General features: G+C 43.1%; 1 protein-coding gene across 2 annotated transcripts in view; it reads left to right on the top strand.

Moving 5' to 3' along the window:
• SNX29 (sorting nexin 29) overlaps positions 1-19140 on the top strand; it is a 393141-nt gene that overhangs the window by 259669 nt on the left and 114332 nt on the right. Inside the window, exon 19 of one of the 2 annotated variants that reach the window (XM_044978955.1) lies at positions 3736-3868. The exons of the other annotated variant lie outside the window; for it this stretch is intronic. Within the exon in view, the coding sequence (XP_044834890.1) occupies positions 3736-3759 (24 nt within the window). The 3' untranslated portion in view covers positions 3760-3868. Of the gene's footprint in view, positions 1-3735; positions 3869-19140 lie in introns of those variants that run through there. 2 annotated transcript variants of the gene reach the window in all.

Genomic DNA, 19140 nt, shown 5'->3' with positions numbered 1-19140 from the left:
TTCAGGTCTGAGAAATGTACTCACAGTGTCACAGCTAAACATAGAGTGGAACAGATAGTTTAGCATAAGTAGTTAATACATATTTCAAGGGACCATTCAAGGTGAAGTGGCCCATTAACACCTCCCCATTCATAGTGGGGAAAGGGAAAAAATAGCTTGGGTGGGGGTGGTTAGTTAGTCATAGATTGTTGTGATAAGCTATATATCCAGTGTCTCTCTTCAGTTCATAATTTTGAATGTCTAGCAGAGTTATGAATTTAAGCTCCCAGGCTTGTCTTTTGAACATATTGTGCAGGTTTCCTTTGAGGATGAAGTCTGATAGGTCAGATATAGAGTGATCGCTTGTGAAAAGTGTTCATCTATAGACAACATGGTGTTTTTGTCTTTTATATGTGTGAGTTCATTTGAGAGCATAGTGATTATCTGGTTTCACCCACATAGTTGTTATCAGGGATCTTTGTGGCAGTGGAGATACGTCCACAGGTTTTGCATCTGTTGTTGTGGTAGAGTCTAGAGCCACTTTTAGTTGGCGTGTCCTGGTCTGTGGGGAGTTTGCGTCTGACGATGAGCTTGGAAAGGTTGGGGGGTTGCTTGATAGCCGTAAGAGGCGGGTTCAGGAAAGCTTTCTTTCAGACTGTGGTCCCCATTGAGTATGGGTTGTAACTGTTTGATGATACCCCATATGTGTTCTAGTGTGGGGTGATAGGTGACAGCTAGCGGCAGGGGCGGCTCTACAAATTTGGCCGCCCCAAGCAGTCATGCCCGGGAGGCGCCCCCGAGCCACGGGAGCAGCGGACCTCCCGCGGGCATGACTGCGGAGGGTCCGCTGGTCGCGCGGCTCGGCTGGACCTCCCGCAGCTGCGGGCGGTTCGCTGGTCCGGCGGCTCCGGTTGAGCTGCCGCAGGCGTGCCTGCGGGAGGTCCAGCCGAGCCGCGGGACCAGCGAACCGTCCGCAGTCATGCCTGCGGGAGGTCCACTGGAGCCGCCGGCCGAGCGTCCCCTCCGCAGTCATGCCTGCGGCAGGTCCGCTGCTCCCGGGGCTCTGGTGGACCTCCCGCAGGCATGACTGCGGCAGGTCCGCCGGCCCAGCTTGCCGCCCCCCCCGGAAAGGGCCGCCCCAGGCGGGTGCTTGCCCCGCTGGGCTCTGGAGCCGGCCCTGGCTAGCGGTGTGTAGTCAGTGGGGATTTTATTTCTGTATTGAAGCATGTTCTCTTCGGGTATTTGGGTGGCCCGTTCCATGACGCAATTTATTCTAGATCTAGATCTACTTTAAATACCTGTCAATCTATAAATGTATAGAAACATAAATGCAAATGTAATGTAGTATGCTGTATTGCTTTAAATATCATTGTAAGCAATTTATCGCTTAAGCTGAGTGATGCGGAGTTCTTTGTCCTTCACCACAATCTGTGAAGTTGGGAAATTATTATAATCGTATTTGTTATGGACATGGCCTTTTGGTGAGAGACTCCAAAAAGTAATTAATCAGGCATATGTGCAATTCTGCTTTGGAGGAATTAGTACTATACCTGCTAGGTCTATAGCTTCTGAAAATGTGAGGAAACTTAATCATGATGACAATATTTGATTTGGGAAATTCTGAAATTTCAGCACATGGAATTTAAGTACATAATGCAAACATATAATGGGTGGTTTTCATTTAAATATGTAGGTTCAATGTAGTTTAACTAAGTAACCTCACACTTGTATATCTATTCCATGCAAAAAACCCTAGTGTTTCTACAATATTGAGTCTGATCGTAATTTTATTTTATTTTTGCACATCACCACAGATGGGAAGATGTTAAATTTCCCAAGCAACATGAACACCATTGCTATTCAGACAGCTGAATTAGTTCCCACTTTTTATTGTGAAACATTTGCCTCACTTATATTTCTCCCTCCCTGGTCACTTTATCAGAAATTCCATATCTAGCAGCATGTACTCCTAGCTTGGTGTCTGCCTTCCTTCCTACCTAAATATTGCCTCCCAACTCTGGGAAGAAAATGGAGAGAAAACCCCAACCCAGCAACCATAGGCTGCTCTCATTAGTATTGTGGATTGGAGTGAAAATAATGTATCTGAATCCCATCTCACCACAATCACATCTCTGAATATTTTATTTCTATGAATTGGATATTTCACTGCAATAAGGCTCCCTGGCATTACTCCCTTGCATCTAGATGATGGGGAATTCAACCTTAACTATATATTTAACGTTCTAACAAAAGAAGAGTGAGAGGCATAATGTTCTGTATATACACATTTTAAAAAAACTGTTAGAGATGTCTTTTCAAGAGTGTTCCTGTTACAGCTGCCATATAACTGTGAACAGGTTCTTAATAAGTTTTATAGTTTTCCTTTAAATTAAATCGGCTAAAAGCTGGCCATTTTAGGGCTGGCCTACACTACACAGGTCAACATAAGGTAGCTTATGTTGACCAAATTATGTCAGTTTCTACTCTACAGCCTTCATCCCACCTATGTAAGTGCCATACTACGGTGACATAATAACTCCACATCCATGAGAGGCATAAGGCTTATGACAGTGTAGTTAGGGCAACGCACTGTCTGTGTAGACACTGCATCCCTTTCTTGTCAATTTCATGGTAGGAGTTGTGAAATTGACAAGAAAGCCCCCACTCCCCTAGAGGGCTGGGTGGCTGGACCATGTTCCCGGTTGAGAGCTGGGGTGAGAAGCCTGGGGGGCTTTCCCCTCGCTCCTGGCTGGGAGATGGGGTGAGAAGCCTAGGGGGCTTCAGACCCTGCTCCCACCTGGGATCTGAAGCCCAGGCTCTTGGTGAGGACGTGCACCACTGACCCAAGAATGGTAGTGTGGACATGCACCAGTGCAATAACTACTCCGGTGGCTGTAAGTCGACCTAATATAGGTCGACTTAGGTTTGTAGTGTAGACATACCCTTAGCGTTGCTAACATATACAGAAGGACAGGTGAGCAGAAAATTCCTTGAGAGTTTAAGAGTTAATTTAAGGTAATTATAATGGTAGCTGGATATTTTAAATTGTTAGGCCCTAAATTCCCTCTAAGCGGCGCAGCCACGCAGCTGCCTATTAAGCCCCACTTAGGGGCTCTGTGCTGCGGCGGGGAGAGATGTCTCTCCCTGCCGGCCCCAGCGCAGACGTGCCATGGCAGTGAGAGGCGCCCCTCCCTTGGCCCGGCCCAGCCCCGCTGGAGCTGCCGCAGCCGGGGAGAGACACCTTTCCCCCAGCTCCACCCCAGAGCCTGCACCCCCCGCACCCCAACCCTCTGCCCCAGCTCTGATCCCCCTCCCATACCCTGAGCCCCTCATTCCCCAGCCCCACCCCAGAGTTCTCAGACCTCTACTCCCCAATCCTCTGCCCCAGCCCTGAGCCCCCTCCCACACGCCGAACCCCTCAGCCCCACCCCCATCACATGACTTTTGTTATGTGCACCAATATGAAGGTGGTGTGTCACACATCACCTCCATATTGATGCACATAACAAAAGTCATTCCACACATGGATGTAAAAAATTAGAGGGAACCCTGGTTAAGACATACCCTACAAAATAATAAATTATTGTTATCTTGTATATACTGCACATTCAAACTCTGACAATAGTATTAACTTGATAATTGAGTTTACATTTTGAAATGCATGCAAGGTAAGCAGAATACGCATGATTGCAAAGCCTAAATTCTTATCTTTGTCCTACAGAAGACAGTGACCTTTTCTTTTTATGTTTCACATAGGGTAAATATACAGTTTGGAAATAGCAGCAGTGGATCACAGTATGGAGATTTGGGAAAAGGGGCTAAAATGTACACACGTCTTACTTGCAGGATAAATTTGCCTGTGCACAAATAGCATAGTGTTCATTCCTTCAGCATCCTCAACATTTGAGAAATTGTTTTTAAAAGTTGGACTGTTAATACTGTTTTTCACTAACATGGACTCTGATAATTGTTACACAGAAAATTTGCATCAAGAGTTATCAGAAGGTGGTGTTCAGAATATCAGGATTAACATGTATTAGTCATGCCTGTGTACATGTATGAGAATAAAAATCATGGCAACCTGCAGTCCTATTCCTAAAGGCCTCCCAGGCACTCCAAACTGGCATACCTCTCCCAGAGGACCTTGTGTTTCAATCCCATTCTTGCACTTACAGCCCCCCATGAACCAGGCCGGCTCTAGGTTTTTTGCCGCCCCAAGCAAAAAAATGTTTGGCTGCCCCCCCACCCGGGCTCCCCCACACACACCAGTGTCCCCCTCCCACCACCCCAGCACTGGGCTCTCTCTCCCCCACCCACCCACACCCCTGCCGCCCCAGCACTAAGCTCCCCACCCCCAAACGTGGGATCCGCTACCAGCACACGGCAGCCGAGCCCTGACCCAGCTACGATTCCGTCCCCATGCGGGTGGAGCTGCTGGGCCGCATGGAGCGGGAGTACTTCCAGGTGACAGTGCAGCTGCGGGGTGGCACGGAGAACACGGTCTCCTCCCTGGGCTTCGCGGCGCTGCTGGTGGTCGAGGTGGATCAGTTCGTGCTCACCGCTCTCACCCCCGACATGCTGGCGGCTGAGGACCTGGAGAGCCCCCTGGACCTGCTGCTCTTCAACCTCGCCGTGCCCTGGCCCAGCCCTGGTGGGCGGGAAGGCGAGGATCTCCGGCTGCGGGTCTACCTACAATAGATACTCAGCACCGATGAGCCCAGCCGGCCGCTCACCTCCTCACACCTCCTGGGCTCGGCTCCAGGGGACTCCGCTTCCCTCCCTCCCTCCCCGCCTCCTCTCACACTCTGGGAGCCCCTCTCGCCGCCGCAGCCTGGGCCCTGGAGCCGAGCATGGCTGCGGCGGCGGCGGCGAGAGGGGCTCCTGGAGTGTGTGAGGAGCCGGGGAGGGATGGGGAGCCGAGCCCGGGCTGCGGCTGCGAGAGGGGCTCCCGGAGTGTGTGAGGAGCTGGGGAGGGAGGGAAGCGGGGCCTGGGATGCAGAGACGGAGGAGGGGTCCTGCTGCCACTGCCGCTCTGAGTCTCCCCAGGGCGGCACGGCATTTCCCTGCCCGAGCGGGCTGTGCAGGGTGCCACTGGGCTGGGCAGGGGGCGCCGATCACGGCTCGTGCGCTGACAGGGCAAGTGGCTTTTTGCCACTCCAAGCAAAAAAAAAAAAAAAGGTGGGGGTTTTGCCCTGCCCCTTAGAAAGTGCTGCCCCAAGCACATGCTTGGAGGGCTGGTGTCTAGAGCCGGCCCTGCCATGAACTGAAACAGTTGTTTTCTAGCACAGGATAGTATGAGGGCTCTTGCTATCTCTGCCTCTCTAGGAGCACTGTCATGGAGGGCGTAGACAGAATCAGCAGGTAATACTTCCATAATGCTAACATTCACAAATGGCATCAGAGAGATCCTGGAAGTTGCAAAGAGTTAAAGGCGGTATCTAATAGTATGTCTACACTGCAAGTAAATACCTGTGACTGACCCATTTCAGCTGACTTGGGCTTGTGGGGCTCGGGCTGTAGAGCTAAAAAACTAAGGCCTGGTCTACACTAAGAACGGGGGTCGAACTAGGGTACGCAAATTCAGCTACGTGAATAGCGTAGCTGAATTCGAAGTACCCTAGTTCGAAGTACTCACCCGTCCAGACGCCGCGGAACCAAACTCCGCGGCTCCAAGGTCGACTCCGCCACCGCCGTTTGCAGTGGTGGAGTACCGGAGTCGAACGGAGCACTTCCGGAGTTCGAACTATCGCGTCTATATTAGACGCGATAGTTCGAACTCCGAAAAGTCGAACTCTCCGCGTCGAACTGGCATGTAAGTGTAGACTAGCCCTAAGACTCCTGGAGGGAGTCTGGGCTCTGGGACCTTCCCACCTTGTGAGCATTTCATAAGCATTATTACAATTTTTCTTGGAACTCTTTTTTCATAGCCTTCAACCTGGAAAGGCAGGTTGTCATAATACTGTGACATGACTTTATCTGTACAGGCCTTCCAGGGAGAGAGAATTTTCAGCTAATTCATATCAGAAATCCCTGATCTAATATAGTTTTTATATACACCCTTACGTTGCAATTTTAAGGTCTGATATCTCATGACCTACCATCTCGTGATCTACCATAGTGAGAAGTGCTTAATTCCAAATCCTAGCTTTTCAGGGAGACCTCAGCTGAAATCAGGATTTTGGAACTATGCATTAAGTGCCTTAGGAATTCCATTTGGCTCTAATATGGGCTTTAGCAAGTGTACATTTCAGCCATGAAAAAGATCTAAAATGTGGATGGTATTTTCAAGACTACATCTGACTGATATGGATTTACTAAGCTATAAAAGCTAACATGCACCAAGAACCCTCACTCTTTGTCCTCATCTTAGTTATTGGTGCTGAATTGGGGGGGAAAAACCCCAAACCATTCTCACAGCTGCCTTTTTTAATCTCTCTATCCATTCTTCCCTCTCTTTATCTCTCTTTAACACTCCAGCCTCTGCTCAGAGAAATCAAATAAAACCCAGTGTAAGCTAAGCTCAGGGTGTAGTGATCTTGTTCAGATCATGTAGTATGTGGTTTCAACAGCTCCCAATTGCCCACACAGCGTAGTTTGAATCCCTCACTAGTACAATAGTAACCATCTTTTTGTATATGACTTTAGGCTCATTATGAAATATGGGACTAAAAGTCAGGAGTTTTTAAAAATGACTTGCTATTATTGTGCTATATTGAATGAATGGCAGTGAACTTGCTGTCTAAAGCTCTCAAGAACAAATGAGTTTGTTCACCAGAGTTCTGTTTTTTCTTAGAATTTTCCCCAGAGATCTGATCGTGCAGTAGTTAATTTGATTGATTGATTTGAGTTGATTAGGCTCAAACGGAAGAAGTAGGTACAGGGTATACCACACATCCAACATTACACAGAAACCCACTTCAGGTTTACACATCATATTATATTCATTGTACATTCAAGCACTCATTTTAGGATTGGCTTGGTTACTTTACAGTAACCAAGCCCTGTAAAACGTGCTTTGGCCACATGCTGTCCATGTTCGACTTTATCTCATTTTTGTGCTCCCAACTTCTCTTTTCCACTGTCATTTTGTTCTTAGTAAATTGTTCCCTGGCTGTTCTCCCTTTTTATCTTAGTTAGCTCAAACATTCTGTTTTTTAACTCACAGACCTATTTACTTATCTTAGCACAAACATTGCATGTTCAGCCTGCTGATCTAGTTACCGGCCTAATTCTGCTGTCCAAAAAATGAAAACTTCCCCATGATTAATTACTCACATCAAGCCAGGCCTACATAGTGTTACCAGGTGTCCAGTTTTCGACCAGTCAAAAAAGGACCCCCTGGTGGCTCTGGTCAGCACTGCTGACAGGGCTGTTAAAAGTCCAGTCGGCAGCACAGCAGCTCTAAGGCAAGCTCCCGACCTGCTCTGGCTCTGCGTGGCTCCTGGAAGCAACTGGCATGTCCCTGCGGCCCTGAGGCTCTGTCCCCGCTGTCCCCACCCTGAGAGCCAGCTCTGCAGCTCCCATTGTCTGGGACCATGGTCAATGAGAGCTGCGGGAGCGGTGCCTGTGGGCGAGGGCAGTGTATGGAGCCTCCCTGGCCACCACTGCGCCTAGGAGCCAGAGGACATGTCACTGCTTCTGGGAACTGCCTCAGATAAGCGCCGCCTGGAGCCTGCACCACACCCCAAACCCCCTTCTCCAGCCCTGAGATCCCTCACACACCCAACTCCCTCCTGGAGCCCACATCCCCTCCCGCAACCCAACTGCCTGCCCCAGCTCTGAGCTCCCTCCCATAGTCCGCACCCCACTCCCCCTTCCACACCCCAACCCTCTGCCTCAGCCCTGAGCCCCCTTCTGCACCCAGAAAGTTGGCTACCCTACACATGGTACAGTACAATGTGATCAAGACGCAATCTCAGGCACCATCCCTCCTCTTTAGCTTATGCTGCATATATCTGTCCTCACAGAAAACCAGCCTACTCATGTGCCCTCTGAACAAATTAAGGGCTGTAATCATAGTCCTTGGTCATCTGCACCCAGGCATTAATTCCAATTTATATAAAAGTACAATTAAATACTGACAACACTTATTAAAATCCCTGGAATTTATGTCACTTTTGGTTTGGATTAAGGTTAATTGAGTCACTTCAGATAACTAACTTGTTCTTCTTTAGTTCTTTAATAAAATGATTGCATTTTGTACTAAACTTATCTGCAGTTCACTGTTCAAAACCTTGGTTTGACTGCTTATTTACTTAAAGTAATATTAAAAACTCAGTCCAATTTGCAAGAGAGAAGTCATAAATCAATTTTAACCATTGCCAAATTAAAAAAAAAGAAAGAAGAAACACACCTTAATTTTCAACAGATTCTACCAAAAAAATTAAAGATCATTATAATATTTAATATTTTTTCCAAAGAAGTGTCCCACTAAAATCCAACAGATTTTCAATCTCTTTCAAGTAAATAAACTCAATTGATATTCTCAGCTGTTACTTGTCAGTCATCAGGGAAAAAACTACTCTGAGTTTAAGTACTTGAACTAATTTTAAACAAACAAGTCTATATGGAATTTAGCAGAAAGATTATTTACCTGTCCCATTAAGTTTCAGAATCTCCACTAGAACTATTTTAATAAACTATCTTCCTTTTATCTTCTAAATTTACTCTAGACAATCACAGTAGTTTCATGCTTTCATAAAATAGAGTGATATATGAAACATCACCATGTAATTCTTGATTTATATTTTGAATTTTAATTCTAATTAGAAATGTTAGTGTTTTTCTCAATAGGATGTTATTAACAATCATGAGGCACTGCACTTCTTTATATATGCCTGCCTGTGCTATTAGGTGCTTTTTCAGCATTTTTACTACAAAACTGTTCCAGGTCAGATCTAAAGGTCTTGCCAGGCTGAAACATGACATATAAGGTCTGTGCTCATTCTTTTCCTCTATAAATGTTTAGCACAATAGCATCTCTGATATTTTAATATTCACAACTGGAGGTTTGAAACAATTAACCGGTTTTGGATGCATTGGATTTTTATTTCTGTAAATATTTTGTTGAGCATTACTCTAAAATGTGGAATAGACACTTTTAATATTTATGTGTGTATTAAAAAGTAACAGTCATTATTTGAAAGTGAATCAAAATGTGTGTATCAACATAGTACTAGCTCCAATAGTATAGAACAAAATACAAAAGTGCTGTTGTCAGAGATCCATTTAATAACATTTCCAGAGAGCAAACACATACAATAGTTTGCAACTTCTCCAAAAGAGTTATGTTTGGAGTGCTGAGAGTTAAATCAATCTGACCCACTGTAAACTATTGAGTAAATAATGACCTTGAATCGGAGCACCCACGGAAAAAAATTGGTGGGTGCTCAGCACCCACTGGCAGCTCCCTGTGGCCCTGCCCCACCCCCCTGCTCCAGCTCTCCTCCACCTCTGCCTCCTCTGCAATTGTGCTGCCGCATTTTTCTTCTCCCCCCTCCCTCCCAGTGCTTGTGCTGCAAAACAGCTGATTCGCGGGGCGGGGAGGAGGGGGAACGCGGCGCACTGGGGGAAGAAGTGGGTCCGGGACAGGGATTTGGGGAAGGGATCCAATTGAGGTAGGGAGGGGGAAGAATTAGGGCAGGGACTTTGAGGATGGGGTTGGAATGGGGGCAGGGATGGGGTGTAGTCGGGGTGGGGAAAGGTGCGGAGGAGCACAGGCACCCACCGGCGCCAGAGAAAGTTGGCGCCTATGCCTCGAATAGTTATGTCAACGAGCCTGGGTTTAAAAAAAATAACAACCCTACTAAAATGGCACCCTGAATTCCAATCCACCATCAGTTCAAGACTATTACTAGGGAGAGAAAAACAAATAAATGATACTATAAAATACCATCTCATCGATTTTTTTCTCTTAAGCCAGACACCTTTCAGTGGAATCTGAGCTCCTTAGAGCCTAATTACCTTCCATAACAGTAGCTTCATTTATCAAAATACAAGGCAGCAATCAACACAACACAGAAATATAAATCAGAAGAAAATATTGGATAATTTTTATACAATAGGTGAAACAGGATGTAGTATTCATGACAAGATTTCCATCTCACTTTGAAAATCTGACTTTTTAGTACAGCTATTTGATGTACGTATTCTGCAAGATGTTTTGGGACTTAGTGGAGAAGCTTCCACTGGGAGTTTAGCAATTAATTTTCCATGTACCATACTGACATATTTGCCCCAAAGCGTTATTTTAAACACAGACTAAAAAAGCATCTAAAAACAGTGGGATTTGAAAGGCTCACGCAATGTGGAAAGTTAGTTTAAAATATAGCCATGTATTTAGTTCCATGTTTTACAGCATCTTTCCTCCCTGTATATTCATTAAAGTCCTCAGCTTTTAAATAATGTAAATTATTTATTACTAAGGAAAAGATTTGAGCTATTAATGCAGTAATCTACACCTGCCAGGTAAACTACCTGTTATGTACAAATTGGAGCTATGCCTCCCTGAGAACCGATAAAGAAAAAACATTGTAATTTTAGTAGGGCTCTTGATTAATTGCAGTTAACTGACACAATTAACTCAAAACAATTAATCACGATTACAAAAATTGATTGCAATTAATTGCCAATCACACTGCTAAGCAATAGAATACCAATTGAAATTTATTAAATATTTTGGATGTTTCCCTACATTTTCAAATATATTGATTTCAATTACAACATAGAATACAATACAAAGTGTAGAATGCTCACTTTATATTATTTTTTATTACAAATATTTGCACTCCAAAAATGATAAACAAAAGAAATAGTATTTTTCAGTTCACCTCATACAAGTACTGTAGTGCAATCTCTTTATCATGAAAGTGCAAATGTAGATTTTTTTGTCACAAACTGCACTTAAAAACAAAAGGTAACATTTTAGAGCCTACAAATCCACTCAATCCTACTTCTTGTTCATCGAATCGCGAAAACAAACAAGTTTGTTCACATTTACCAGACATAATGCTACCTGCTTCTTGTTTACAATGTCACCTGAAAGTCAGAACAGGCATTCACATGGTACTTTTGTAGCTGGCATTGCAAGGTATTTACACACCAGATATGCTAAATTCGTATGCACCTTCTTGCTTCGGCTGCCATTCCAGAGGACATGCTTCCATGTTGATGACACTCGTTAAAAAAAATCATGTGTTAATTAAATTTATGACTGAACTCCTTGGGGGAGAATTGTATTTCTCCTGCTCTGTGTTTTACCCGCATTCTGCCATGTATGTCACGTTATAGAAGTCTCAGATGATGATCCAGCACAGGTTGTTTCTTTTAAGAACACTTTCACTGCAGATTTGACAAAAAGCAAAGAAGGCACCAATGTGAGATTTCTAAAGATAGCAACAGCGCTCGACCCAAGATTTAAGAATCTGAAGTGCCATCCAAAATCTCAGCGGGATTAGGTGTTGAGCATGCTTCCAGAAGTCTTAAAAGAGCAACACTGTGATGTGGAAACTACAGAACCCAAACCACCAAAAAAGAAAATCAACCTTCTGCTGGTGACATTTGACTCAGATGATGAAAATGAACATGCATCGGTCCACACTGCTTTGGATCATTATCGAGCAGAACCCATCATCAATATGGACGCACGTCCTCTGGAATGGTGGTTGAAGCATGAAGGGACATATGAATCTTTAGGGCATTTGACACATAAATATCTCGCTATGCCAGCTACAACAGTGCCATGAGAACACCTGTTCTCACTTTCAGGTGACGTAAACAAGAAGCGTTATCTCCTGCAAATGTAAACTAACTTGTTCATCTGAGCGTTTGGCTGAACAAGAAGTAGTACTGAGTGGACTTGTAGGCTCTAAAATTTTACATTGTTTTATTTTTGAATGCAGTTTTTTGTACATAATCATACATTTGTAAGTTCAACTTTCATGATAAAGAGATTGCATTACAGTAGTATTTCTGTTGTTTTTACAGTGCAAATATTTGTAATAAAAGAAATATAAACTGAGCACTTTATACTTTGTATTCTGTGTTGTAATTGAAATCAATATATTTGAAAATGTAGAAAACATCCCAAAATATTTAAATAAATGGTATTCTATTATTGTTTAATGGCACGATTAATCGTGATTGTTTTTAATCTCTTGACAGCCCTAAATTTTAGTGTTCTATTTAATGTTCTATTTAGTGACATATAAATTAAGAAAGATTGCTATTTATATATTAAGCATTTTCTCAGTTTTCTTTTCAAAATTCTTGGAGATAGTAATATGGAATATCTATGATATATTATGACATTAAATCTTTATGCTGACCTTATGAAATCAAGACAAGAGCTTCTGATGCTTTTTATTTATTTTATTTTATTTTATTTTATTTTATTTTATTTTTTGAAAGCAGGTATTTAAGCAAAAACAATAATAGAAATTACAGAGATGAAATGACATAACTCATACAGCTTTCACTATCAGATCTTCTGATGTAATTAAAAGAACCCAAAAGATACAAACTTGAAAAATCAGGACTAATCCTCATTCTCTGAGTTAATACACAATATCTTATTCACAGAGTTATTCTGTTTGATGATTAATTTTCAACCCCACAGGGTTTTTAAAAGGTGTAAGTAAGACAGATCTGTTTTCATCCAATCCATTCTCCATCTGGGATACTGTTCTGGCAGAAAATGTGTTTCAAACCCTGGTTTATTAGGCCTAGTAGTTGTATCTAGGTTAACTAATGTTCAAGTTTTTCATTTTTTCAAACCACACATGAAAGGCAATTATGATGTGGAAATAAGTTTTAGCATACTGTTTATTATTTTATTGTCATTCCTGCTTTCGATAGCTTCAATAAATGCACAGGCGTATATAATAGTAATTTTCAATTAAAAGTTTCTGACTCCAGCTTTACCAACTTTATAATTAAATGTAAGGTAACTCATCATATTAGTCACTGCTCCTATGTTCAATTTCAAGAAGGCTTTACAAGCTCCAACAAAGGCTCAAGCTCCAGATTTAACTACAGAACATTGGCAATGCCCTCCCAAAAATATGGAATGTTCTCCGGAGACGTTTGGGCTCACAGACTGAAAATATGAGCATGGTGGTAATGGAAATGGAAGAGAGGTGCTTTGTATAGATAAGCCCTTAGAAACAAACACTATGTTTGTGGCAAGTTGGCATGTAAGTGTACCACACATAGGCTTGCTATGTACTAAGGGTGTCTCTATGGATCCTGATGCTAGACACTAAAAGTTCCCTAGTGTTTATTAATGTACTCCCATTTCAAAGCAGGGTAGATTGAAGTGCACTATAGAGCTTTTAATGCGTGGCAGCAGGGTCCACACGGACATTTAGGCTACATCTACATGGCAAGCATATAGCTACATGCTGCAGAGAAAAGCACACCACATTCACACGGTGCTGCGTAGCTGTGTGTGTCAGTGAAAGGCTCTGGCAGAGGGGAGGCCACTGGGAAAGGCTGCTCCCTGCTGTCAGAGGCTTTTACCATAGTGAAGGAAAGGCTCTGGCAGAAGGAGGCAGCGGGGAAAGGCTTAGCTTTTTTCCTGCTGCCTCCCTGGTGCCAGAACCTTTCCCTGTGGTGGGAAGGGCTCCAGCAGCTGGGAGCTTCCCAGCTGTCTTCCCCCCACCTCCTCAGGCTGCTAAAGCTTTTCCATGTAGCTGAGAATGGCTCTGGCGGCGGGAAGCCGCTAGAGCCTTTCCCTGCTGCCTTCCTCCATGCCAGAGTCTCTTTCCCCAGTGCTGGATCTTTTTCTGTGGTGGGGAAAGACTCCAGTAGCTAGGAGGACGTGAACTCAGGTACATATCCACATCCTTCAGGAGTGTCTATACTCTACTTGCCTAAGCTGTGCCTCATCATCTGCACTGCTACTTAAACCCGTGCTGGGGGCTACCCAAGTATATACTCTACATGCCACCAAAAGAACTGTGCAATGTAGGTGCAGCCTTAGTGGGCAGCAGGTTAGTACAGTGCAGATTTAGATCCCAGCTTGCAGCAAACTAAGTGTTCTAATGCTTGTCCCCAACACACCTTCTCTTTAGCCTTATGTTTCCCAGGCCACCATTTATGATTTAGGATGAGTTTTCAAGTGTAAAAGAACATCAAATAATTCCTATCAGAAACAGCTGAACCTACCCTTTAATAGCTAAATGTTGAGTGATGACCTCCTATTCACTTCTCAAGAGAAAATGGAAGCTGTCACCATCCTAACAGCAGGGCCACTATGTTGAAAGAAGGAATTCTTTCCTGATTCAAAATAACTGCTATGTTCTGGAAACAAAAGCAGAGAACACAAATCCAAAACCTGAAAATATTTGATGATCTGACACCTGCAACCATCAAAGTTAACCTCTGAAAGGAAGAAGGTGAACAACCTACTGCTGGAGGAGGGTGGTAGTATCTCTCTTTACTCCTCTCCCAGCTGTCCTCTAACCACTGGCAGGGTTTGAAAACTTCCCTTCCGTGGCCAACCAGGAAGCTGAGAAAATAACCTGTAGGGAAGTGGCAAACCCATTCCTGACACCCTCATATTTCTCCCATGTTGGCAGCCTCATCTCACTGAAACCTGATTAATCTATACAAGTCACTGTTTTGGTCTAGCAAGCCAGAAACTCCCAAGAGTGTGGTAAGACACTCACATTTTAAGTGCCTAATAAAAGTACAGTATCATGGTAAATATAAATGACTACAGTATGATCAAGAAAGATGAGGTACATAGACTATGCCACTTCCTATCCAACCAAAATATTTTAACTCAGCCATCCTAACGATCAAAGATTCAATTCTTCTGCAATGTGGAGTCAGTCTTAAATACATTCAAGAGTTGTGGTGGAAGAGGGATAATTTAGGTATCGTGAAACAAAAATGGGCATATGTGTGAACATAAAAGGTGGGACAGAGGGAGGAAATGAGAGAAATAAATTGAAGTGATATTCTTTTTTCCCCAAGGCTGTCCACTCCCATGTATATGTCAAACTGTACCTATAGTTTGTTTCAGAAATTGTATGGTCAGATTTGAAGAGTGTTATGCTATGCTGTCTTGTTTGTATCAGCCAAAGTCACCATATATTAGGAAATTACTTTAAAAAAGTAAAATCAGCTTTAAAAAAAGAAGTAACAGAAGTGAGATATATGCCACATTAAAGTATAACATTAGAAAGGTATCTATAAAAACAATGCAGTAAGTGTGGGATTAATATCAACAACTTTGCAGGGCTAAACATTCAAAATCAGGTCCTTAGCTGGAGTAATTGGGAATCTTCACTGAAGTCCACAAAGCTGCTCCCATTTACATGAGATGAGAATCTGGCCCTATGTTTTTTCACAAAGTACTATTAAAAAGGCATAGTTATGATGGAAAACACATAAAAAAAAGAATGTGTCTTCAGAAATGACCAAGTAAAATCAAATATTTATTTATAGAAGAGCTTAAAGATCTTAAAAATTAACCACCTTGCATAAAAGTAGAAAATGATGGCCATTCAATGATCAGACATTGTATCTCCCAACTAATGTTTTCTAGAATATATTGCCCAATTCTTATGCTTTTCTTCTTCTTGCATCATACATTTTCACACATGGTTTTGAAGAATAAAGACTAGACTGTGTGACTGGCCCTGACAGGCCTGCTGCACAAACTGCATCACCCCAGGAGGCACTATGTCTTAGACACATTGGTCTGAGACACAGGTCCCGCTCTGTTCCCCATTGCTCTACTGGAAGGAGAAATAGTTTGCAGTTGGCTTATACCAGTAGTAAATTACCACACCATCAATGCTGGCTCAGCTGTGTTGGCCAGTATGTTCAGTGGGGGGGGGGGGGTCGGGGATGGCAGAGCCAAAGCTAATGACCCAGATGCTGGCAGAGAGGTTGAGGGTGGGTGTAGTAAGTGGATACTCTGCAGCCACCTACTACCATATGGCTGAACTCCATGTCTAGGCCCAAACAAAGGTATAATAAGGAGTCTAACTGACCCTTATTGCTCTGTGTGGTCACGTAGTTCAGTATACAACATAGCCCAGAGTTATAAAAGGGGTGTGCAAGAGAATTACGTCCACAAATAATCTTGTGTAATAACAAGAAATAGATTCCCTTCTCCATCATGAGGGAGGTTATTGATATTCCTGCATGCTGGAAGGAACTAGCTCTCAATCACTGGTCAGCAGTTCCTACCCTATACCCCATGGGTTCAGAATAGAACTGAATTTTTGATCTGATGTGGTCTTGTCTAGTCACCTTTTTTCACTGGGGCTGGGAAAGAATTTTTCCCTCACCACCAGTTTGTCTGAGGTGGGGTGGATTTTTTTGCCTTTCCCACAGCAGCTTATAGATCTGGAGATATAGGTAAGGAGGTCAGGTCAAAATGATGCAACATAGTAGTTGGCAGGTGCCTAGTGCAGGTACTCATTAGAGATGGAATATGGTTCCTTAATAAATTTGAGTTGAAAGTGAATTTAGGTACAGAGGGAAGACAACCCGAACCTCTTTTCCAGTCCCCCTTAACCCTCATACAAGGGGTGGTCCTAACAATGGGCTGGCAGGAATCAGGTTGGGAAGAGGAAGTGCTGGTTGTCAGGGGTGGCTCTAGTTATTTTGCTGCCCCAAGCACGGCAGGCAGGCTGCCTTTGGCGGCTTGCCTGCGGGAGGTCCCTGATCCCGCGGATTCAGCGGCAGCCTGCAGGAGGTCTGCCGAAGCTGCGGGACCAGCGGACCCTCCGCAGGCATGCCGCTGAAGGAAACTTGCCTGCCGCCCTACTGGCGACCGGCAGAGCGCCCCCCATGGCTTGCCGCTCCAGGCACGTGCGTGGTGTGCTGGTGCCTGGAGCCGCCCCTGCTGGTTGTTGTCCTCCCAGATACATGGAAACTATCAAGGAAAGAATTAAAATCTGCACTGTTCGATTTATTGCTACCTGGTATTGCCAGATATGTTAAACGAGTAAAGCTCAGGTCTAATTGGGACTGCACTGTACTACCTACTATTCTGAAATACTTTAAAAAGGGGACACAAAGGACTTTTGATTCCAGAGTGAAATTGCCCTTGCTTTGAGCAAATAAAATCTGTTCACAAAGGGGAAAATGTGAAACAAAAAGGATTTTGTCTATAAACTACAGAAAATGAACATTGTAAAGACTTCATTGTTAAAATGAGCTGTGTATGCTGGTTGTGCACATTTAAACTGCCTGGGGAATCTTTAACCTGCAAACTTCTGCAAAGCAAAGATTATGTGTTTGAAAATCTGTACAAGTTACTTATATAGTCTGTCCTCTTGTGGATATGTTTGTTTTCATTGATTTAAATGGAGAGTAATAGGAATGTGTGGACATCAGACTACACAACGGTTTAGTCAGGATTTTTTTTATTTTCCTCTGTGTTTTCACATTCTTTGTGAATCAAATTTGTTTCCAAAACTCCAAATGATTGGATTTTGAATTTTTCCCATAGATACGTCAAAGTAACTTCATTTTAAATCTCACAAATCTCTAATTTCCGTGAGAAGTAGCTCTTGTCAGAAAAAAGATCAACATTGAAACTTGTTTCTAGTTAGGTAATTTTTGTGGTGAACACCATTCCTTGCATATTTACAATAGTGACAGGCCCCTTAGAAGTTTCCAAAACAGAAAGATCTATGCTGCCAAAATAATTTTAAAAAGCATACAGTGAATTGTGAGTGGGCTGACCAATTATGTGCCTCTGACCAGAGCTATTTGACTTTGTTTACAGGAAAGCACAGGACTCATTTTAGTTAATAATTGGAAATACTCTAAACCAATGGTCCCCAAACTTTTCAGGGTCGTGCCTCCTGTCAGTGGTTCCATCCCCCCAGGAGCCAGGGCTGGGAGCGGAAGTTGTGGTGAGGGGCAAGCCTGGAGGCGAGGCTGGGGCTGGGAGTGGGGTTGGGAGCTGGGACTGGCGCAGAGCTGGGCACAGAGCAGGGCTGGGTGGTGCTCCCTACACGGCCCCTATGGTCCCGCTGCACCCCCCGAACGGTCCTCCAGGCCCCCCCTCGGGGGGGTGCCCCACAGTTTGGGGACCTCTGCTCTAAACTAACTTTCTGTTCCATTAGCTGTGTGTAGCAATTACTTTGTTTTTACTCTTTGGAATCTTTTGAATACATTGTTCCTGAAAGCCTTGACAGAAGAATATAACTTTTTTCCTTGCCCTCTCCCTCCCGAAGTGGCCTTTCTCTTTAGGAGATCTGGGTTCATATTCTGGCTAGATTAGAACTGAAAATATGTTTGACCTGATTGTAGTTGTGAATAGGCAATTTTCCACATCAGAGTGGATTGATTAAAATCATGATTTAAATTGACAAGCAAGAAACCTTGATTTAAATAATCAATTTTAATCTTGTTTTGCATTTGTACTTTTTAGTTATTTTCCTAAAGAAAGTGTGGTTCTAATTGGTTGGTAGCAATTAGAATATGTTTATTTGCAACTGAATATAGCATTTACACTAAATTTGGTGTTTCTTTATGCTAACCAGGAGAATACATAATATACACATTTATTTAAGTGATTATACAGCTTAATTTACATTTATTCAGATTCTTAAATTTTACATTTTTTATGTTAAAAATGGTGAATGATGCATTTCTTATTTACTAGATAATTACTTTTTTACTTGTGATATGTGTCACGATTTAGTTGGATGGAAATTGGGATTCAATTAAATTCACAAAAAGCAGCATTTTAAATTGGTTTTTAATTATTTAACTAAAACTACCTTAAATGTGCTGGATACATTAAAAAAACCAAAAGTCTATCAGAACATGTTTTTAATTTAAAACTTAACTGGTTTATTTAACAAAAGAAACATCTGTTGTTAGTGAACTGAACTGATTGTTTCTGGTGACCAGTCCTTCAAGATTTTAGAGCTAGTGTATCTCATCCTCTCATACCTAGTTCTATTCAGAGATTGGAAGAAGAAAAGAAACTTTCCTGCTTTTTAACTCCCATTTCATTCCTTACCTTTGAAAGAACGTGTCACTAAACTGAACTAGGTGAATAAACTGAAAATAAAGAAAATTATTTTCTCTCTACGTGCAGAAGTGGCTACTGCTGTCAAAAGCTATTGTTCGGCTATGCCAGAACTTTAAAAGAAGGCTAGGAGAGACCGGATGTGGTTTAAT

Source organism: Mauremys mutica, chromosome 11, assembly GCF_020497125.1.
Source record: "Mauremys mutica isolate MM-2020 ecotype Southern chromosome 11, ASM2049712v1, whole genome shotgun sequence".
Classification (NCBI taxonomy): Eukaryota; Metazoa; Chordata; order Testudines; family Geoemydidae; genus Mauremys; species Mauremys mutica.
Note: the sequence above shows the minus strand (reverse complement) of the source record. Positions and strands in the feature narration are given on the sequence as shown.